The sequence below is a fragment of the Cetorhinus maximus genome, chromosome 2, assembly GCF_964194155.1.
Source record: "Cetorhinus maximus chromosome 2, sCetMax3.hap1.1, whole genome shotgun sequence".
NCBI lineage: Eukaryota > Metazoa > Chordata > Chondrichthyes > Lamniformes > Cetorhinidae > Cetorhinus > Cetorhinus maximus.
This window is the reverse complement of record NC_135880.1, coordinates 3,063,062-3,086,321: the sequence shown is the minus strand read 5'-3', so window position 1 is coordinate 3,086,321 and position 23,260 is coordinate 3,063,062. Positions and strand designations below refer to the sequence as shown.

Sequence of the window (23,260 nt, the reverse complement as noted above, 5' to 3'; positions counted from 1 at the left end):
TATTATATACCAAATATAAATAAATATTCCCATCCTTTTATTTTCCGTCTGTGTTGTTATAAACAAAATGTCAAACAACCAGACAAAACGACATTTGAGTTGTAAATCAGAAATGGCAGTCTTGAACATGTTACATGTTATCTCACAATGCTCCAACCCTCTGATTCAAACCCTCTGTTTGAAAAGTGGAAAACTGAAAATTCAACTTCTTGATTTGCTAACGTGTAATTGGATTCAGAAAACTGGAGAATGTTAAAAGTATGTTAAAATTGCAACAACACTGAGCTGCAATAAAAAAAAACATCCAAAGCAAGTGTTTTGCCATTAGCACGTCACTGAAATGAAACAGAGCAGGTTAACCGTTTTGCGTACTGAATGTCTTTTGAAACTTACAGGTTCATTAACTGCTAAAAGAAAATTGATCCAAATAGCTTGCTTTTTGTTTATCCATTCCTTCAAGGGATCTGGTCGTCACTGGCTAGGCCAGCAATTATTACTCATCCCTAATTGCCCTTGATAAGATTATGGTGCACCGCCTTCTTGAACTGCTGCAGTCCATCCTTAACTGGCAACACATCCTCTCGTCCAAACCCTCACTCCTTCCATCACTGATTTACTGTGGTAGCAGTTTGTACTACCTACAGGATGCACTGCATAAATTCACCAAGGTTTCTTTGGCAGTACCTGTCAAATCCACAGCCCCACCACTTAGCAGGACAAAAGAAGCAGGTGCATGGAAATACCATCACCAAGTCCCACCATCCTGACCTGTACATATGTTCTCAATCATTTCTGGGCCAAAATCCTTTCAAATACTAAAACAAAAGCAAAATACTGCAGAGGCTGGGGGTCTAAAATAAAAACAGGAAGTGCTGGAAAAACTCAGCAGTTCTGGCAGCATCTGTAGAGAGTGAAACAGAGTTAAAGTTTCGAGTCCGTTTGACACTTCTTTGAAACATAGAAGGGTTCTAAAGAAGAGTCATTTCGGATTCAAAATATTAACACTGTTTCTGTCTCCACCGATGCTGCCAGACCTGCTAAGTTTTTCCAACACTTTGTTTTTTATTCCATTCAAATACTGTCATGTTTGCTTAGTCTCTTTGCTATGTTTGCTTAGTCTCTTTGCCATGACATGCGAAGCTCTTGGTGATGATTGGAGAGAGGTGAGAAGGAATTTTATAAATACAAGTCTTGTCTTCTGCCCTTTCTTTCCAAGACCTAGGGTGGCCAACTCCATTAGAACGTGTCAAGGCATATCCTCTCAAATAAGTGAAGAACCAGAATGTAAAAGTGTAGCAGGACAGTACGAGAGGGAATACATTTTTGTATTATAATGAGCAGTAACAAGACATGCTAAACTGCAAGGCTACAAAATTTGACTCTATAGCTGAGGCAGCCGGCAGCACAGGAGCCACTTGGTCCTAGATAGCAATCAAGGTAATGAGGTGGCAGCACCAAATATACATGCTGCCCACCTCCAATTGAACCAATCTGAGCAGGTCACGAATTGTGACCCCTGTGTCCAATGAATGTCAGAGATGAATTTTTAGCCCTGAGCCTCATTACAATATGTTTTCAGGAGAACAAAGAAAATGTTGAGAAGCTGCTGTTAGAGATGAAAACAATGGAACAGGAGCATAAGGTGGAGTGTGCAAAGATTCAGCAAGACCTAAGCAGGAAATGTGAGTATTTAGTATACTATCAGCAGGATACAGAGAGTCAGGGTTTTCTGTTCGTGATAACCAGCCCAAAGCACTCCTGCCACTAACATTAAAAGGCAAACAAATCCATGCACTGAGCATCAATGATCCCAGTAAATGTTCTTTTTTGTGCCTGACCTATGTATTTCATTGCATGATACCTTCAAATTTGCAGCCTTGCACAGCCAGTAACTTAAAGTAAACAGCTAGTGAGTAAAGTATCTTTACAATTGCATGTACAAAGCTAAGAGGGAACAATGCTAAGCACAACAAAGGAAAACCGTGGGGTGGATTATTATGGGGGGGTGGACGGCTCACGCCCCACCCTCCTCCCCACTACCGCAAGCAAAATCAGTGTTCAGCCTACCTGCTCCACGCTAGCTTGCTTCACAGCCATAAAGCGATGCAGGCGAGTTAAATAGGCAGCCTGTGGGACTTCCATCCCTCACTGAGAAGGAAGTCCTGCCCTTTGGAGCTGCCGGACAATCTGATTGGCCAGCAGGTCCATTAGTCCTGGCAGTGCCAAGAGCGCATTAATGGCCGCTGCTGGGACTGTAACGGGAAAGCAGAATAAAGCCCAATGGACCCCTGGAAACAGGTAATTCCAGGGTCTTGGGCAGGCAAGGTTTGGACTGGTTAGAGAGCAAGGCAGGGGATGGAGGTGGTGGCTTTAAGGCAGCAGCTGGGCAGGAAGAAAGGGGGCGGTTCTATTTTAGGGGGCCATCCCCCAATCTGCAAAGGGCTGCCCTTGAAGATAGAACACCCCCTTCCTTCCTGCCCTTTGAAAAATTTGTTTATAAAATCGAGTTGCCCATTCCTGCCTGACTGCCCAAGCCAAATGTTTTATGGCATGGGTAGCGTATTATCAGGGTCAATTGACTTGGTAACAAGCTGAATTGATTCTTGGTTATTTACTGAAATATGCTGGGCAGGCTGCCAATTTTGGTGCACGCCCAACCCCTCCATATTAAAGGGGTGAGCTCGCGAGTGAGCAGGGAGTTACTGGAGTGGGCACCTGCCCTATTTTGCATGCCCCCCTGCCAAAAATACACCGGTGGGGGGCACATAAAATGCAGCCGTGGATCACAGTGTTGGTAATCAGCAATCTTAACACAATGTACGACAAGAATATGGGATAATATTAACTCAGAAAGCTGGGCATCCATGAGGTGCTCTGGGCCATCAGCAGCAGCAAAACTGTATGCAACCATAATCTGTAACCTCATGGCCTGCATATCCCCCGTTCTACTATTATTGTCAAGCCGGGTGATCAATCCTGGTTCAATGAAGAGTGCAGGAAGACATGCCAGGAGAAGCACCAGGCATACCTAAAAATGAGGTGTCAACCTGGTGAGGTTACCACACAGGACTACTTGCATGCCAAACAGCGGAAACAGCAAGTGATAGACAGGGCTAAGCAATCCCACAACCAACAGATCAGATCTAAGCTCTGCAATCCTGATACATCCAGTCGTGAATGGTGGTGGACAATTTAACTCACTGAAGAGGAGGCTCTACAAATATCCCCATTCTCATAGATGGGGGAGACCAGCACATCAGTGCAAAAGACAAGGCTGAAGCATTTGCAGCCACCTTCAGCCAGAAGTGCCAAGTGGATGATCCATCTCAGCCTCCTCCAGAGGTCCCCAGCATCACAGATGCCAGTCTTCAGTCAGTTTGATTCACTCCACCTGATATCAAGAAACGGCTGAAGACACTGGATACTGTGGGCCCTGACAACATCCTGGCAATAGTACTGAAGTCTTGTGCTCCAGAACTAGGCATGCTCATAGCCAAGCTGTTACAGTATAGCTACAACACAGGCATCTACGCAGCAATGTGGAATATTGCCCAGGTATGTCCTGCCCACAAAACTCAGGAGAAATCAAAAATGCTGGAAAAACTCAGCAGGTCTAGCAGCATCTGTGGAGAGAGAAACAGACTTGACGTTTCGAGTTCGTTTGACCCTTCTTCAGAGGAAAGACAAGGGCAGCATATGTATGGGAACACCACCACCTACAAGTTCCCTTCCAAGCACCATCCTGACTTGGAAATATATCGCCATTCCTTCACTGTCGCTGGGTCAAAATCCTGGAACTCCCTCCCTAACAGCACTGTGGGTGTTCCAACACCATATGGACTGTAGAGGTTCAAGAAGGCAGCTCACCACCACCTTCTCAAGGGCAATTAGGGATGGACAATAAATGTTGGCCCAGTCAGTGACACCCACAACCCTTGAAGAAATAAAACAAAAAGAAGGCATGCATGGGAGACATGGGTCAGGGTTTTACATCTCCACCACAGCATGTCTCCCCCTGGTGGATGCAGCAAGCCATTTAAATCTCCATTCAGTTCAGCAGGACTGTAATATCCCAACGGACTGGCAAGACTGTAAAATCCTGGCCATGGATTTGTGAAAAACAAGTTGTGCTTGACCAAGTTTTTTGAGTATTGATAAAGGAAAGGCAATGGTTGTTTAGTATATGGATTTTCAAAAGTATTCATCAAAGTGCTGGCTAGGAGTCTTGTTGATTCTATTTTCAAGTATCAGAGAGAATGTTGTAACATGTGTAGGAAGTTGGCTAAAGGATGGAAGGTGAAGTAGAGCTTAATCAATTGGAGGGATGTAAAATAATTTTTCTGGTGATGTTGTGACAACATATTGGCATGGATAGAAGATTGGCTAGCCAACAGGAAACAGAGAATAGGCATAAATGGGTATTTTACTGGTTGTCAGGATGTAACGAGTGGTGAGCCACAGGGATCAGTGATGGGGCCTCAACTTTTTACAATTCCTATAAATGACTTGGATGAAGGGACTGAAGGTATGGTTGCTAAATTTGCTGATGACACAAAGGCAGGTAGGAAAGTAATTTGTGAAGAGGACAAAATGCACCTACACCACATGGACTGGGATGGTAGGATTGTCGTATGAAGAGAGATTGGGCCTACTAGGCTTGAATTCACTGGAGTTTAGAAGAATGTGAGGAGATCTCATTGAAACATTTAAAATTCTGGCAGGGCTGGACAAACTAGATACAGAGATGATGTTTCTTCTAGCTGGGGGTCTAGAACAAGCGGTCACAATTTCAGAGGGACAGATAGCTGCAGATGTGAATCCAAATGGTGTGTTGCCTCCCTGGTGACAGGGGCAAGATTGTCACAGGGCAGCTGTATAGCACCCTGAGAAGGGAGGGTGAACAGCCAGCAGTCATTGTCCACATTGGTACCAATGACATAGATAGAAAGAGAGATGTGGTCCTGCAATCAGAATTCAGGGAGCTAGGTAGAAAATTAGCAAGCAGGACCTCAAAAGTAGTAATCTCCGGATTACTCCCAGTGCCACGCGCAAGTGAGCACAGAAATAGGAAGATCAGACAGTTGAAGGGGGGGGGGCTTCAGATCCTTGGGACATTGGACTGGCTATGGGGGAGATGATGCCTGTACAGGCTGGATGGGTTTCACCTGAACAGAGCCAGGACTGACCGCCTTGTGGGGCATGTTGCTAGTGCTGTTGGAGATGTTTTAAACTAACTTAGCAAAGGTATGGGAATCAGGAGATAACATCAGTGATGACTACCAAGCTGCACAGAATATTAGGAAGGATGGATAGCACTAGAGTAGGGAATAGTAAGTTAATAGATTGGGCCAGAGTAAATGAGAAAGAAATAGCATCTAAATCATGATTACTTTGCATGTATGTGAATACACGCTGTGTGGTAAATAAGATTGGTGATTTACAGGTGCAGATTCTTACATGGAAATATGATGTTGTGGCTATAACAGAGGCCTGGCTCAAAGAAGCACAGGACTGGGTGTTAAATATTCCTGAGTACAAGGGGCTGAATTTCCTCCCGTTGGGAGTGTTGTGCGGGGGTGGGTGGGAGTGAACACAAACCTGATCAGCGCCCCCGATTGGGTGCGCGCTACCATTGTACGTGGGTGGGCCAATTAAGGCCCGCCCAGCATGTTGCACACCTGGAAGCGCTGTGCGTTCCCTGTGTGGGCAGTGGGGCCGGGGGGGAGGGGGGGGGGTGGCGGGGAGGGGGGGCGATTCCATCAGCCAGGGCCTGCGCTCTTTCACTCATGCTCGCGAAAGAGTGCCTCAGGGAGATTAGTTTAAGTTATGAAAAATTAAATTAAAAAATAAAAAAACTTTAAGGACAAGTCCCCTCATGTGAAACTGTCACATGAGCTGGGATATGTCCATTAAATTTTTCAAAATGTTTTATTTAATTAATAAACCTTTCATGAAACCTCATCCCACCCGTGGACTGGGACATTGGGACTGGCTATGGGGAGATGATGCCTGTACAGGCTGTATGGGTTTCACCTGAACAGAGCCAGCGCTGAGCTCCTTAAGGTTGGACAGGCAGCATTCTTAACAACTTTGATTACTTTCTAAATGGCCTTAATAGGCCTTCAACAGTTCGGCGGGCGTGCAGCCGATGAGGGCTCTGCCCCCGCTCGCCAACTGGAAATTTCTTACCAAGGTGTTCGGGAAAGCTAGAAAAGGAAGAAAAGGAGGAGGGGTGATGGTATTGATCAAGGAGAGCATTGAAGTGCTGGAGAAAGTGCATGACACAGAGAGGTCAAGGACAGAAACTATTTGGCTAGAGCTGAGGAACAAAAAATGTGCAATTAAATTTCTTGATATAGATCTATAGATCACCAACTGGGGGGGTGGATGTAGAGGAACAACTTTGCAAGGAAATTACAGTGAGGTGAAAAATTATAGAATAGTTATAATGATAGTTATAATAGTTAGACTTTAATTATCCAAGACTGGGATAGTAGTAGTGTAAAGGGCAGAGAGGGGCAAGTGTTAAGGAAAATTTTCTGTAGCAATATGTTTCCATTCCAACAAGAAAGGAGGCGCTGCCTAACATGGTTCTTGGAAATGAGGTGGGCCATATAGATCAAGTGGCAGTAGGAGAACATTAGGGGACAGTGATCATTCTATCATAAAGTTCAGGCTGACTATGAAAAAGGACAAATAACAGCCCAGAGTAAGAAAAATTAACTTGGAGGAGAGACAATTTCAATGGGATAAGAATAGTTCTGGCCTGAAAAATTGGAGTCAAAGGTTGGCAGAAAAAATGTAGCTGATCAATGAATCTCTTCAAAGAAGAAATAATTCAGGCACAGTCAAGGTATATTCCATTGAAATGGAAAGATAGATTAAACAAATCCCAAGATCCCTGGATGACAAAGGAGATAGAAATTAAGATAATGAAGAAAAAGTGTGCTTACGACGGGTATGAGATGTAAACTACAACTGAGAACTATGGATGACCAGAGATGACCAGATAACCAGAGAACCATGGATGAGCAGAGATATTCAGGTTATGATGAGAAGGAAAAGAGAGGCTTTTAACAGGTATAAGGGAAGCAAATCAGCGGAGACATTAATGGAGTACAGAAAGTGCAGGGCATTCGCTTAAGATAACAGTTAGGAGAGCAAAGAGGGGATATGAGAAAGCTCTGGCTGGTAAAAGTAGGGAAAATCCCAAGATATTCTATAAGTATATCAATGGGAAGAGGATAACCAGGGAAAGAGTAGGGCCCATAAGGGACCAAGGGGGCAATCTATGGGTGGAGCCAGAGGACATCGCTAGAGTGTTGAATGAATACTTCACATCCGTCTTCACCCAAGAGAATGAGGATGAAGGCATCGAACTCGGGGAGAGAGATTGTGATGTTCTTAAGCAAATTGATAAAGGGAGGGACAAGGTATTGGAGGTGTTGGCAGGCTTAAAAGTGGATAAATCTCCAGGTCCAGATGACTTGTGTCCCAGACTGCTGAGGGTGGCAAGGGAGGAGATCGCAGGGGCTCTGACCCAAATTTTTAATTCCTCTCTGGCCACGGAAGAGGTGCCAGAGGACTGGAGAACAGCTAATGTGGTTGCGCTATTTAAGAAGAGTTGTAGAGATAAGCCAGGGAACTTCAGGCTAGTGAGTCTCACGTCAGTGGTAGGGAAAGTATTGGAGAAATTTCTGAAGGAGAGTATTTATCTCCACTTGGAGAGGCAAGATTTGATCAGGGATAGTCAGCATGGCTTTGTCAGAGGGAGGTCATGCCTAACAAATTTGATTGAATTTTTTGAGGAGGTGACCAGGTGTGTAGATGAGGGTAGTGTAATTGGTGTAGTTTATATGGATTTCAGCAAAGCCTTTGACAAGTTCCCACATGGGAGACTTATAAAGAAGGCAAATGCACATGGGATACAAGGTAATTTGATAAGGTGGATTCAAAATTGGCTTAGTTGTAGGAGACAGAGGGTGATGACAGAGGATGACTGGAAGCCAGTGTCCAGTGGTATACCACAGGGATCTGTGCTCGGGCCCCTATTATTTGCCATATATATATAAACGACATAGATGACTATGTGGGGGGTAGGATTAGTAAGTTTGCGGATGACACAAAGATTGGCCGGGTGGTTAACAGTGAGGCTGAGTGTCTTGGGCTACAGGAAGATATAAATGGGATGGTCAAATGGGCAGATAAGTGGCAGATGGAATTTAACCCTGAAAAGTGTGAGGTGATACACTTTGGAAGGAGTAATTTGACAAGGAAGCATTCAATGAACGGCATGACACTAGGAAGTTCTGAGGAACAAAGGGACCTTGGCGTGTGTGTCCATAGATCTCTGAAGGCGGAGGGGCATGTTAGTGGGGTGGTGAAAAAGCATATGGGACACTTGCCTTTATCAATCAAGGGATAGATTAGGAAAGTAGGGAGGTCATGTTGGAGTTGTATAGAACCTTGGTGAGGCTACAGCTGTAGTACTGTGTGCAGTTCTGGTTGCCACATTATAGGAAGGATGTAATTGCACTGGAGGGGGTGCAGAGGAGATTCACCAGGATGTTGCATGGGATGAAACATTTAAGTTATGAAGAGAGGTTGGATAGACTTGGGTTGTTTTCGTTGGAGCAGACAAGACTGAGGGGCAACCTGATTGAGGTGTACAAGATTATGAGGGGCATGGACAGGGTGGATATGGAGCAGCTGTTCCCCTTAGTTGAAGGGTCAGTCACAAGGGGACATAAGTTCAAGGTGAGGGGCAGGAGGTTTAGGGGGATGTGAGGAAAAACTTTTTTACCCAGAGGGTGGTGACGGTCTGGAATGCACTGCCTGGGAGGGTGGTGGAGGCGGGTTCCCTCACATCCTTTAAGAAGTACCTGGATGAGCACTTGGCACGTAATAACATTCAAGGCTATGGGCCAAGTGCTGGTAAGCGGGATTAGGTAGGTAGGTCAGGTGTTTCTCACGTGTCGGTGCAGACTTGATGGGCCAAAGGGCCTCTTCTGCACTGTGTGATTCTGTGAGAACCAGGGTGAATACAGAAGGTTCAATGGGGAGGTGAAGAAACAAATAAGTGAAATAAAGAGGGAGTATGGAAAGAATCTGGCAACTGACCTGAAAGGGAATCTCAAAGTGTTCTATAGGCATAAAAATCGTTAAAAGGTGGTGACAGGAGAAGTAAGGACAATGTGGGACCAAAAAGGGAATTTACACATGGAAGCAGAGCATATAATTGACGTATTAAATGAATAATTTGCATCTGTCTTTACCAAGGAAGAAGATGCTTACCAGGCTATGCTAAAAGAGGAGGTAATTCAGACACCAGAAGAGTTAAAATTGAAAAGAAAATGTTGGGTAGGTTATCTGTACGTATTTTTTATTCATTATGTGGGCCAGCATTCATTGCCCATCCCTAGTTGCCCTTGAGAAGGTGGTGGTGAGCTGCCTTCTTGAAAAGCTGCAGTCCATGTGGTGTATGTACACCCACAGTGCTGTTAGGGAGGGAGTTCCAGGATTTTGACAGCGACAGTGAAGGAACGGCGATATATTTCCAAGTCAGGATGGTGAGTGACTTGGAGAGGAACTTCCAGGTGGTGCTGTTACCATCCATCTGCTGCCCTTGTGCTTCTAGATGGTAGCGGTCACGGGTTTGGAAGGTTCTTTCTAAGGAGCCTTGGTGAATTCCTGCTGTGCACCTTGTCGATGGTGCTCACTGCTGTTACTGTGCATCGATGGTGGAGGGAGTGAATGTTTGTGGATGTGGTGCCAATCAAGCAGGCTGCTTTGTCCTGAATGGTGTCAAGCTTCTTCAGTGTTGTGGGAGCTGCACTCATCCAGGCAATTGGGAAGTATTCCATCACACTCCTGATTTGTGCCTTGTAGATGGTGGACAGACCTTGGGAAATCAGAAGGTGAGCCACTCATCGCAGGATTCCTAGCCTCTGACCCGCTCTTGTAGCCATAGTATTTATATGGCTAGTCCAGTTCAGTTTCTGGTCAATGGTAACCCCTAGGATGTTGATAGTAGCGGATGCAGTGATGGTAATGCATTGAACATCAAGGGGCAATAGTTAGATACTCTCTTGTTGGAGATGGTCATTGCCTGACACTTGTGTGCACAAATGTTACTTGTCAATACATTTGTCAGCCCAAACCTGGTATTGTCCAGGTCTTGCTGCATTTGGACATGGATTGCTTTAGCATTTGAGGAGTCGCGAATGATGCTGAACATTGTGCAATCATCAGCGAACATCCCTACTTCTGACCTTATGATGGAAGGAACGTTATTGATGAAGCAGCTGAAGATGTTTGGGCCAAGGACACTACTCTGAGGAACTCCTGGAGCTGAGATGACTGACCTCCAACAACCACAACCATCTTCCTTTGCACTAGGTATGACTCCAACAAGTGGAGAGTTTTCCCCCTGATTCCCATTGACTCCAGTTTTGCTAGGGCTCCTTGATGCCACACTCAGTCAAATGTGGCCTTGATGTCAAGGGCAGTCACTCTCACCTCACTTAAAGTTAATAACTCACTGGGGCCAGATGAAATGCACCCAAGGATACTGTGAGAAGTGAGATTGGAAATTGCAGAGGCACTGGCCATAATTTTACAGTCTTCTTCAGACTCAGGAGTGGTGTCGGTGGATGAGAGATTTGCAAACCTTACACCATTGTTCAAAACAGGGTGAAAAAGGATGAAAGAAGAAAAACTCTTACAGAGCTTAATCCCTCTTAATATCCTAATCAACTTATATTCTTGCACTCTGAAGAGGACTGTAAACAATTTCACGTGAGCAGAGGCAGGTTAACAGCTCGGATTGATTAATATCAGAAGTCATTAATATTACAAAAACTGACGTAACACATATTGGAAGGATTATAATACTAGATAATAAAACTTTAACGAGTTTAAGATAAGAGCGAGTGTAATTTGTTATATTTAGTTAAAAAGGCATTTTTATGAATAGAAAGAAAAATAGAAACAAAAATAAAGAGTAATGCTGAAACTATAAATCACAGAACCACAGAATCACAGAATCACAGTGCAGAAGAGGCCCTTCGGCCCATCGAGTCTGCACCACATGAGAAACACCTGACCTACCTACCTAATCCCATTTACCAGCACTTGGCCCATAGTCTTGAATATTATGACGTGCAAAGTGCTCATCCAGGTACTTTTTAAAGGATGTGAGGCAACCCGCCTCCACCACCCTCCCAAACTGTCACCACCCTCTAGGTAAAAACGTTTTTCCTCACTTCCCCCCATAACTTACTGCCCGTCACCTTGAACTTATGCCCATGTGACTGACCCTTCGAATAAGGGGAACAGCTGTTCCCTATCCACCCTGTCCATGCCCCTCATAATCTTGTACACCTCGATCAGGTCACCCCTCAGTCTTCTCTGCTCCAACAAAAACAACCCAAGTTTATCCAACCTCTATTCATAAGTTAAATGTTTCATCCCAGGTAACATCCTGGTGAATCTCCTCTGCACCCCCTCCAGTGCAATCACATCCTTCCTATAATGTGGCGACCAGAACTGCACACAGCACTCCAGCTGTGGCCTCACCAAGGTTCTATACAACTCCAACATGACCTCCCTACTTTTGTAATCTATGCCTCGATTGATAAAGGCAACTGTCCCATATGCCTTTTTCACCACCCCGCGAACATGCCCCTCCACCTTCAGAGATCTACGGACACACACGCCATGGTTCCTTTGTTCTTCAGAACTTCCTCGTGTCATGCTGTTCATTGAATACTTCCTTGTCAAATTACTCCTTCCAAAGTGTATCACCTCACACTTTTCTGGGTTAAATTCCATCTGCCACTTATCTGCCCATTTGACCATCCCATCTATATCTTCCTGTAGCTCAAGACACTCAACCTCATTGTTAACCACCCGGCTAATCTTTGTGTCATCCGCAAACTTACTAATCCTACCCCCCACATAGTCATCTATGTCATTTATATAAATGACAAATAACACGGGACCGATCACAGATCCCTGTGGTACGCCACTGGACACTGGCTTCCAGTCACTACGGCATCCTTCTGTCATCACACTCTGCCTCCTACAACTAACCCAATTTTGAATCCACCTTATCAATTTACCCTGTATCCCATGTGCATTTGCCTTCTTTATAAGCCTCCCATGTGGGACCTTGTCAAGGGCTATGCTGAAATCCATATAAACTACATCAACTACACTACCCTCATCTACACACCTGGTCACCTCCTCAAAAAATTCAATCAAATTTGTTAGATATGACCTCCCTCTGACAAAGCCATGCTGACTATCCCTGATCAAACCTTGCCTCTCCAAGTGGAGATAGACAATCTCCTTCAGAACTTTCTCCAATAGTTTCCCTACCACTGACGTGAGACTCACAGGCCTGTAGTTCCCTGGTTTATCTCGACAACCCTTCTTAAATAGCAGAACATGTTCCCTCTAGGGTAATAGGAAGGAGTAACAAGCCCAGAGAACCATGGATGACATGAGATATTCAGGTTACGATGAGCAGGAAGGGAGAGGCTTTCAGCAGGTACAAGGGAAGCAAATCAGCAGAGGCATTAGTGGAGTACAGACAGTGCAGGGTAGAGCTTTAGAAAGCAATTAGGAGAGAAAAGAGGGGATATGAGAATGCTCTGGCTGGTAAAAATAGGGAAAATCCCAAGATATTCTATAAGCATATCAATGGGAAGATTGTACAAAAACAACAGGGTAATTCTATTACCTTTCTCAATATTAATTGGGATAGACATAGTGTTAAGGGTTAAAAACAAAAAACTGCGGATGCTGGAAATCCAAAACAAAAACAGAATTACCCGGAAAAACTCAGCAGGTCTGGCAGCATCAGCGGAGAAGAAGAAGAAAAGAGTTGACGTTTCGAGTCCTCATGACCCTTCAACAGATTAGTGTTAAGGGATTGGATGGAGTGGATTTCTTGAAATGTGTACAGGAGAACTTTTTAGGTCAATATGTAGAGGTTCCAACAAGGGACGGTGCAGTGCTGGACCTAATTCTGGGGAATGAAGCCAGACAGGTGGCTGAGGTGGTGGTGGGTGAGCATTTTAGTGATAGCGACCATTAGCTGTTCTCCAGTCCTCTGGCACCTCCTCCGTGACCAGAGAGGAATTAAAAATTTCGGTCAGAGCCCCTGCGATCTCCTCCCTTGCCTCCCTCAGCAGTCTGGGACACAAATCATCTGGACCTGGAGATTTATCCACTTTTAAGCCTGCCAGCACCTCCAATACCTTGTCACTCCCGATGTCAATTTGCTTAAGAACATCGCAGTCTCTCTCCCTGAGTTCGATACCTTCATCCTCATTCTCTTGGGTGAAGACAGATGTGAAATATTCATTCAACACTCTAGCGATGTCCTCTGGCTCCACCCATAGATTTTCCCCTTGGTCACTTATGGGCCCTACTCTTTCCCTGGTTATCCTCTTCACATTGATATACTTATAGACTATCTTGGGATTTTCTCTACTTTTACCAGCCAGAGCTTTCTCATATCCCCTCTTTGCTCTCATAATTGCTTTCTTAAGCTCCACCCCGCACTTTCTGTACTCCACTAATGCCTCTGCTGACTTGCTTCCCTTGTACCTGCTAAAAGCCTCTCTTTTCCTTCTCATCGTAACCTGAATATCTCTGGTCATCCATGGTTCTCTGGGCTTGTTACTCCTTCCTATCACCCTAGAGGGAACATGTTGAGCCTGTACCCTCCTCATTTCCTTTTTGAACACCCCCCACTGTTCCCCACAAGTAACTGTTCCCAGTCTACCATGGCCAGATCCTGCCCTTTTTTACTAAAATGCACTCTCCCCTAATCCAAAACGTTTTTTTGCAACTTGTCAATTTCTTTGTCCATAACAAACTTAAACTGTACCATGTTGTGGTCACTATCACTAAAATGCTCCCCCACCACCACCTCAGCCAACTGTCCGGCTTCATTCCCCAGAATTATGTCCAGCAATGCACCGTCCCTTATTGGACCCTCTACTTATTGACCTAAAAAGTTCCCCTGTACACATTTCAAGAAATCCACTCCATCCAAGCTCTTAACACTATGTCTACCCCAATTAATGTTGGGAAAGTTGAAATCACCTAATATAATTACCCTACAGTTTTTGTTTTTACACATCTCCACAAATTGTGCACATATTTGCTCCTCAATTTACTGCTGACTATCTGAGGGTCTATAATAAACACCTAACAATGTGGCTTCCCCTTTTTTATTCCTAAGCTCTACCCACAAAGCTTCATTCAATGCCCCCTCCAAGATATCATCTCTCCTCACTGCAGTGACTGACTCCTTAACTAATAATGCAATGCCTCCTCCTCTTTTACCCCCTCCCCTGTCTCGCCTGAAGATTCTATATCCCAAAATGTTGAGCTGCCAATCATGCCCTTCCCTCAACCACGTCTCAGTGATGGCTACTATATCACAAGTCCACGTGTCGATCCTCACCCTTAACTGATCCGTTTTACCAGTAATACTCCTGGCATTAAAGTAGAGGCCATCCAGTCCTTGCCTTACTCCCTTGAAGCTTAATGCAGCTGTACTCCCTCTGACTTGATTGTTTTACTGTATTATGATGTGTCCCTATTCTGCTTGCATTTTGTGAGCCCTCCCCCTGCCGAATTAGTTTAAACTCCTCCCAACAACACTAGCAAACACGCCCGCGAGGATGTTAGTCCTGCTCTGGTTCAGATGTAGACCATCCCGCTTGTACAGGTCCCACCTTCCCCAGAAACGGTCCCAGTGATCCAGGAACCTAAAACCCTCCCTCCTGCACCAACTCTTAAGCCACATATTCATCTGCGCTATTCTCCTATTTCTGAGCTCGCTAGCACGTGGCACTGGGAGTAATCCAGAGATTACAACCTGAGGGGTCTTGCTTTTTAGTCTACTGCCTAACTCCCTGAATTCTTGATGCAAGACCTCATCCCTTTTTCTACCTATGTCATTGGTACGAACATGTACCATTACCTTTGCCTTATCACCCTCCCCTTCAGGATGCCCTGCAGCCGTTCAGTGATATCCCGGACACTGGCACCAGGGAGGCAACACACCACCCTGGAGTCACATTGACAGCCACAGTAGCGCCTATCTGTTCCCCTTACTATAGAATTCCCTATTACTATTGCTCTTCCTCCCTTCTTCCCCTCCTGTACAGATAGGCTGCTTGTGGTGCCAGTAGCTTAGCTCTGTCCGCACTCCCTGGAGGAACCAGCACCCTCATCAGCCTCCAAAATGGAATAAATGCTATTTGTTAAGCTGCAGTTCATTGTATTTTATGTATCATTGTCTAATTCTACTTTTGCTTGTTAATATTTGGATAAATTATTTGCCAGTTGAAATAAAGGAGGCAGAACTCAATGGGATTATTGACAAAAAGGAAACAGAGATTCAACTACTGAATAGACAGATAAGTTCTCAGGAGAGAGAGAAACAAAGTGAGATCATCAAATTGCAGATGGAGGTAAGAACAGAATTATTGTGTAAAAGGGAACTTTCTTGTGAGGGTTTTTGAAGGTGAGGGTAGGGAGAAGACACGGGCCTCAGGTTTCTCCACTGGCTTGATTAGTAAATAAAGTGAGTAGCTGAGTCATAGAATTAAAAGTCCCCTTAGTAACGTATTCCATTAACACGAAGCTAGGTTGCATATGTACATTGACAAAGCCCAGCGTTACTTCACCAACACCTCCCTCAACCTCTCCACTGTCACTGATTTCTCAGACTGCTTGTCTGACATCCAGTACTGGATGAACAAAAACATCCTCCAGTTAAATACTGAGAAAGCCGAAGCCATTATCTTCGGCTCCCACTCCAAACTCCATTCCCTCGCCACTGACTCCATCCCCCTCCATGGCAATTGTCTGAGACTGATGGAAATGATTCAGGGCCTTGGTGTTTGCTTTGATCCTAAGATGACCTGCTGACCACATATCCTCTCCATCACCCAGACCATCTATTTCCATCTCTGTAACATTGCTGTCCCTCAATGTTGCTGGCTCAAAATCCTGGGACTCCCTCCCTAACAGCACTGTGGATGTACCTACACCACATGGGCTGCAGTGGTTCAAGAAGGCAGCTCACCATCATCTTCTCAAGGACAATTAGGGATGGACAATAACCTAGCCAGTGTCACCGTCATCCCATGAAAGAATAATTTTTAAAATACTCTACTCCATCACTACCTCAGTTAAAACCTTGCTCCTCAAAACCATGGCAGCTGGTGAAATTTAAATTCAATTAATAAATCTGGAAAAATAAAGCCAGTCTCAGGAATGGTAGCCATGGCAACTATCATCGATTGTTGAATCTGGTTCAATAACATCCTTCAGGGAAGGAAATCTACCATCCTTACCTGATCTGGCCTACATGTGACTCCAGACCCACAACAATGTGCTTGACAATTAACTGCCCTCTGAAATGACCTGGCAAGCCACTCAGTTCAAGGGCAACAAATGCTGTTCTTGACTGTGATGCCCTCATCCCATGGAATAATAAAGAAACAAGAAGGGCAGAAACATTGGTTCAAGATTGGGTTTTAACATGCTTGGGTGTTTTCGTTCAGAAAGCAAGTTGGTGAAGGATAGAACTGGAGCCAATCTTTACAGATTTCTATATTTATTTACAGAGCTACCCATCAAAAGCATACACAATGAGCACTGCATGACCTCTGCTGCAACCTGCTAATACTGTGAGGGTGAAAGGTGGATGCTCGCACATTGTGATGCAGTGCATAGAGGGAGAATGATGAGGACAGTGCTCTTACCCTGCACACCCTCATCAAATCATTAAGCATCTTCCTATGTTGTACCGCTGTCCAAGGGATTGTTTAGGAACCACAGCCACCTCCCTCCACAGGGTTCACACTAACAAATTTAAGGGCTTCCTGGCCATGAGACCATGACTGCTTTTGCCTCATTTTCTTAAAAGACCTTAAGGTCCACTCTCAAGTAATTACAGGGTTACTCCCATGGGAATGTGCTGCAGGTAACTTTATTGTATGAAGCGGGATTTGTGTTACTGGTCAATCCACAAAGATCCTAATAAGCTGGCCCTGGGAGCTCTGGCCATGAAACCCATGACACCAAATAACTGGAAGGAGTGTTGAGTGTTCAGCTTTTCTTTGTGGGACCAGGAGGCACAAATGTCCCACAAGGACAGTCAGGGCCACTGCTGTCTCGGACTTTCCCCACCACCACAACCCTCCATCCTTCGTGCAAGACACTGATGAACCTGTCCACCCTGCCACCAATGCCAGGTGGGAGGTTTCTAGGCCACTTGATCTTTAAATGCCAGCAGCTAGCCTAACTGCTTGCTGTGGGAGGGCAACTTGCCAGTGGGATGTAAATCAGACCCAGCTGTTAAAATTGTTTGCTTAGTTAGTTTATTTCCCAGAGCTAAACTCTTTTCTCAAACATTTCCAAAAGAGAGGTGTGTGTGTGTGTGAGTATTCTCTTAAAATTAAATTGTGCTGGTAATTCTTAGAAAATACACGCTTCTTCATTCTCAGAATATATTCACAGCATGCTGTAATCTCAGAGAAAGCACTGTTCTCATCAAAGATAATTATTTCCACAGAATATTCATATAAGATAACTAATGAAAGCTAATTCAGGTGCTTCTAACATTTATTTGAAGTTAATTTTCATTACCATGTTAATACGAGACTTAAATTTTTCTAATGCTTCATTCACACACTGGCTTTAACAGAAAGACTTGGAGAAGTGGACTGCTGCACCCAGTTCTCTGTTAATGGGGTAGCTGGCAGCTCTATGCGAGAAACCAAATTCACAAATTTACTCTTGAAAGGAGACTTTTTGCTTAAGTATTATAGCTGACTGTCATGTCTCACAAATGAATTTTTAAGTTTGTCATTTTATTTTTAAAATGCAGAATCACAAAAACCTAATTCTGGTTTTCGATATGTAATGGGACACAGATCTCCACAGCAAGCCCATGGCTGTGAAGGCAACTGCAACAATCAGGTCTCACACTTGTCATGGAATGAGAAAAATATAAAGAATGGAAGGAGGCCATTTGGCCCATTATGGTTCCATTGCTTCATTTTCCAGAGCAATCTAAATCTAAATCCACTGCCCTCTATACTCCAGTGCTTCAAATATTTATCCAGCTTCATAGCAAAAGGTGCAATGGTGTTCTCTTCAACCATTCTGTGTGGCAAAACATTCCATGTTAAAACACCCTTAGGATAAAAATATTTCTCCAAATTCTCTACTGGCACTGCTAGCGACAATTAATTCCCAATCACAGAATAACAGAATCACACAGTGCAGAAGAGGCCCTTCGGCCCATCGAGTCTGCACCGACACGTTAGAAACACATGACCAACCTACCTAATCCCATTTACCAGCACTTGGCCCATTGCCTTGAATGTTATGACGTGCCAAGTGCTCATCCAGGTACTTTTTAAAGGATGTGAGGCAACCCGCCTCCACCACCCTCCCAGGCAGTGCATTCCAGACTGTCACCACCCTCTGGGTAAAAACGTTTTTCCTCACATCCCCCCATAACTTCCTACCCCTCACCTTGAACTTATGCCCATGTGACTGACCCTTCAACTAAGGGGAACAGCTGCTCCCTATCCACCCTATCCATGCCCCTCATAATCTTGTACACCTCGATCAGGTCGCCCCTCAGTCTTCTCTGCTCCAACAAAAACAACCCAAGTCTATCCAACCTCTCTTCATAACTTAAATGTTTCATCCCAGGCAACATCCTGGTGAATCTCCTCTGCACCCTTCCAGTGCAATCACATCCTTCCTATAATGTGGCGACCAGAACTGCACACAGTACTCCAGCTGTGGCCTCACCAAGGTTCTATACAATTCCAACATGACCTCCCTACTTTTGTAATCTATGCCTCAATTGATAAAGGCAAGTGTCCCATATGCCTTTTTCACCACCCGACTAACGTGCCCCTCTGCCTTCAGAGATCTATGGATACACACGCCAAGGTCCCTTTGTTCCTCAGAACTTCCTAGTGCCATGCAATTCATTGATTACTTCCTTGTCAAATTACTCCTTCCAAAATGTATCACCTCACACTTCTCAGGGTTAAATTCCATCTGCCACTTATCTGCCCATTTGACCATCCTGTCTATATCTTCCTGTAGCCCAAGACACTCAACTTCACTGTTAACCACCCAGCCAATCTTTGTGTCATCCGCAAACTTACTAATCTTACCCCCCACGTAGTCATCTATGTAATTTATATAAATGACAAATAATAGGGGACCCAGCACAGATCCCTGTGGTACGCCACTGGACACTGGCTTCCAGTCACTAAAGCATCCTTCTGTCATCACCCTCTGTCTCCTACAACTAAGCCAATTTTGAATCCACCTTATCAATTTACCCTGTATCCCATGTGCATTTGCCTTCTTTATAAATCTCCCATGTGAGACCTTGTCAAAGGCTTTGCTGAAATCCATATAAACTACATCAACTATACTACCCTCATCTACACACCTGGTCACCTCCTCAAAAAATTCAATCAAATTTGTTAGATATGACCTCCCTCTGACAAAGCCATGCTGACTATCCCTGATCAAACCTTGCCTCTCCAAGTGGAGATAAATACTCTCCTTCAGAGCTTTCTCCAATAGTTTCCCTACCACTGACGTGAGGCCTGCAGTTCCCTGGCTTATCTCTACACCCCTTCTTAAATAGCGCCGCCACATTAGTTGTTCTCCAGTCCTCTGGCACCTCCCCTGTGGCCAGAGAGAAATTAAAGATTTGGGTCAGAGCCTCTCCCCCTCCCTTGCCTCCCTCAGCACCCTGGGGCACGAATCACCCAGACCTGGAAATTTATCCACTTTTAAGCCTGCCAACACCTCCAATACCTTGTCACTCCCTATATCAATTTGCTTATGAACTTCGCAGTCTCTCTCCCCGAGTTCGATACCTTCATCCTCAATCTCTTGGATGAAGATGGACGTGAAGTATTCATTCAACACTCTAGCGATGTCCTCTGGCTCCACCCATAGATTTCCCCCTTGGTCACTTATGGGCCCTACTCTTTCCCTGGTTATCCTCTTCCCACTGATATACTTATGGAATATCTTGGTATTTTCTCTACTTTTACCAGCCAGAGCTTTCTCATATCCCCCCTTTGCTCTCCTAATTGCTTTCTTAAGCTCCACCCTGCACTTTCTGTACTCCACTAATGCCTCTGCTGATTTGCTTCCCTTGTACTTGCTAAAAGCCTCTCTTTTCCTTCTCATCGTAACCTGAATATCTCTGGTCATCCATGGTTCCCTGGGCTTGTTACTCCTTCCTATCACCCTAGAGGGAACATGTTGAGCCTGTACCCTCCTCATTTCTTTTTTGAACATCCCCCCACTGTTCCCCTGTAGATTTCCCCACAAGTAACTGTTCCCAGTCTACCTTGGCCAGATCCTGCCTTATTTTACTAAAATCCACTCTCCCCCAATCCAAAACATTTTTTTGCAACTTGTCATTGAGTCTAGTTGCAGTAACTGGAGTTCGCCTGTTGTACTGGTACCGAAACCGGATAGAATGCAAAGTCTGTGTGTGGACTATCGAAAGCTGAATGCCGTGACAAAAGCGGATTCATATCCCACACCACAGTTGGAGGATTGCATTGAGAAAGTAGGGCAATTAAAATTTATCACAAAGATCGACTTGCTAAAAGGATATTGGCAGGCACCAGTGTCGGAAAGAGCAAAGGAGATATCAGCTTTCGTAATGCCAAATGGACTATATCAGTTTAATGTCATGCCATTTGATATGAAGAATGCACTGCGACATTTCAAAGACTGACAAACAAAGTAATTACAGATCTAAGCAATTGTGCAGTTCATACTGATGATCCATGCTTTTGGGATCAATAGCTTTTCCTCCTCATTTTCAAAATGCAAAAAAGTTATGATCAGTAAGACAGGGTTCCATCTGGGATCGGGCTTGTTTAGCAAATAACGTCAGCATGAGTGTGGGTGGAAGGGCAGAGCTTGGCATGAAAGGCAATAGGGGGTGGATGGGGGGTGTAACTTGGTATAGGAGGCATGAGGGGGCCCTTTTGAACTTAGCTTTTAAAAGGTCCCTCCATGCATGCTGGTGTTCACAACTCCTCTAAGGTGCTGTGAACCACAATTCTTTAAAAACATGGCCCAACTCCATGAACATTTGTGGAGTAGTAAGAGATACCCATCTTCGCAATAGAGCTGGCCAGGTCGGGAGTGCGGATATGGGCTTCTGACAGGAAGCCGCCTATGCTCTTTATAGGGACTCCTGAAAATTAGACAGCCTGGGAATGGGGTCAGGAATCCTGGAATCGGAACCCAGCTGCCATTTTCATATGGCTTCTGAGTCAACCTGACTTGGTGAAAATCCAGGCTGATGAGTTCAGACACCATTACATGAGTTGCTAAAAGGAGATTAGATTGGGATTAAGCTGCAAAGATCAACATAGTGTTGGAAAAGTGAGTGATCTGTTGGCCAAATAACTTTTTGCAGTTGCTAAAAAATCTTACATTTTCAAAGGAGAAAGAAAGGATTTTTTTTCAACTTTATATTTCATAATGATTAAGGCCTGTATTTATAATTCATGCAGTTTAACACCAAGCTACTGAAGATCCAGAGCTCTTCAATGAAATCACCACATCAGGATTCTTCTGCCTTACCTCAGAATATCTTTAAGAGGGTGAGTTCTCATACAGTTCAGTTTCCTGCACAGACTCAGAACCAAAACTGCTGAATTTATGTGTATCATTGTTTATATAAACTTGGTGTGATGTTGTTTATACTCAAAGGATTTTTGATATCTGTCCATCCCATTTATTGATCATTGTTCTGCAGAAGCTTTTCTTGGTTGCCAGGGATTTTACTCCTAATTGCTGTTCAATGGTGTCTATTGAAAACACAAATGAGTGGGTGGGTGAGGGTGAGATTTATTAAAGGCAGACAAGTGTGTTCCTATTTCCAAGAACTCTGATCAAGCTGGGGTTTGAACTCTTGACAACGGGTTGGGAATTTTAGCCTTTCTACTCAGGGAGCTGTCAGACCATGGAGAAAATAGTTTTCATGAAAGAGTGTTAAAGAAAAAGATAGAAGACTTGCCTTTATATAGTGCTTTTCACAATCACCAGATATTTCTGTTGAAGTACTTTTGAAGTGAAGTCACTGTTGTGATGTAGGAAACACGACAGCCAAGCTGCGCCCAACAATCTCCCACAAACAACATGATAATGACCAGAAAATCTGCTTTTGTGATGTTGATTGAGGGATAAGTATTGGCCAAAGCGCCAGGGATAACTCCTCTTCTCTTCATCTGTTCTCTTCTTTTCCATCCACCCAAGCAGGCAGATGGAGCCTCAGTTTAACATCTCATCTAAAAGACAGCAATTCCCCACCATGGGCACATCCTCAGTACAACACTGGAGTGTCAGTCTTGATTTTTGTGTGCAAACCCTGGGGCGGTATTTTCTGTTCCTGTTGGCAGCGGGTTTGGTTGGCAGCGTGAGCAGACAATATGGTGAGAAGGCCAAAAACCCATTTTATGCCATCTTAAAACCAGTTTGCAATTGTCTGCTCTGCCCATCAATGGCAGGCCGCGTTTCCTGCCGTCCAACATCGGGGATTTAATTTTAATGCATTTGCATCTTATTATTGTGCTTACCTTCCGGAATCATCCCCCACATCAACTTTACCACCCTCGTCAGCTTGACTTCAGAACGGCGTGATTTACGACAGCCCCTTTAAGAGGTGTGCACCTGACAAGCTGAACTTCAAGGGTGAGTGCACATAACCTTTCTTGTGAGGATCGCCCGTAGGACATCAAGGAAGAGGCGCCCTACATTTGGGGTGCACAGGCAAGTCACTTTATCACGGCTGGCTTTCAGTGCGGTGCCAGGGCAAGGCTCCGGTGTGGGTGGGGCCAGGGATGGAAAGGCAGACAGACTGAGGGAACTACACAAGCACATGCCAAGGTGGGTGGGGTGAGGTTGGTGGGGTGAGGGAAGAGGCCATGCATTTGGAAAAGCTTGTCAAAAGTGAGCATTCTTCCTCAGCTGAGACCGTTCAGCAGCAGCTCCATTGACATGCTTGGAGTCGGGCCTCTGAAGCATTTCTGCCCACTCAAGCAACATAAAAGCATGAATGTGTCACCAAATGCTCCCTTTTCAGCCTTGGGCACAGACTGCAAATTAATGTGTGTTTTAGGGGGCTGCAGAACAATTCGATGACTGGGCA

General features: G+C 44.6%; 1 protein-coding gene across 1 annotated transcript in view; it reads left to right on the top strand.

Annotated features, from left to right (window-relative positions):
- ccdc152 (coiled-coil domain containing 152) overlaps positions 1-23,260 on the top strand; it is a 126,886-nt gene that overhangs the window by 82,628 nt on the left and 20,998 nt on the right. Inside the window, exons 5-7 of the mRNA XM_078557241.1 lie at positions 1,580-1,682; positions 15,370-15,497; positions 21,624-21,713. Coding sequence (XP_078413367.1) covers positions 1,580-1,682; positions 15,370-15,497; positions 21,624-21,713 — 321 coding nt within the window. The remainder of the gene's footprint in view (positions 1-1,579; positions 1,683-15,369; positions 15,498-21,623; positions 21,714-23,260) is intronic.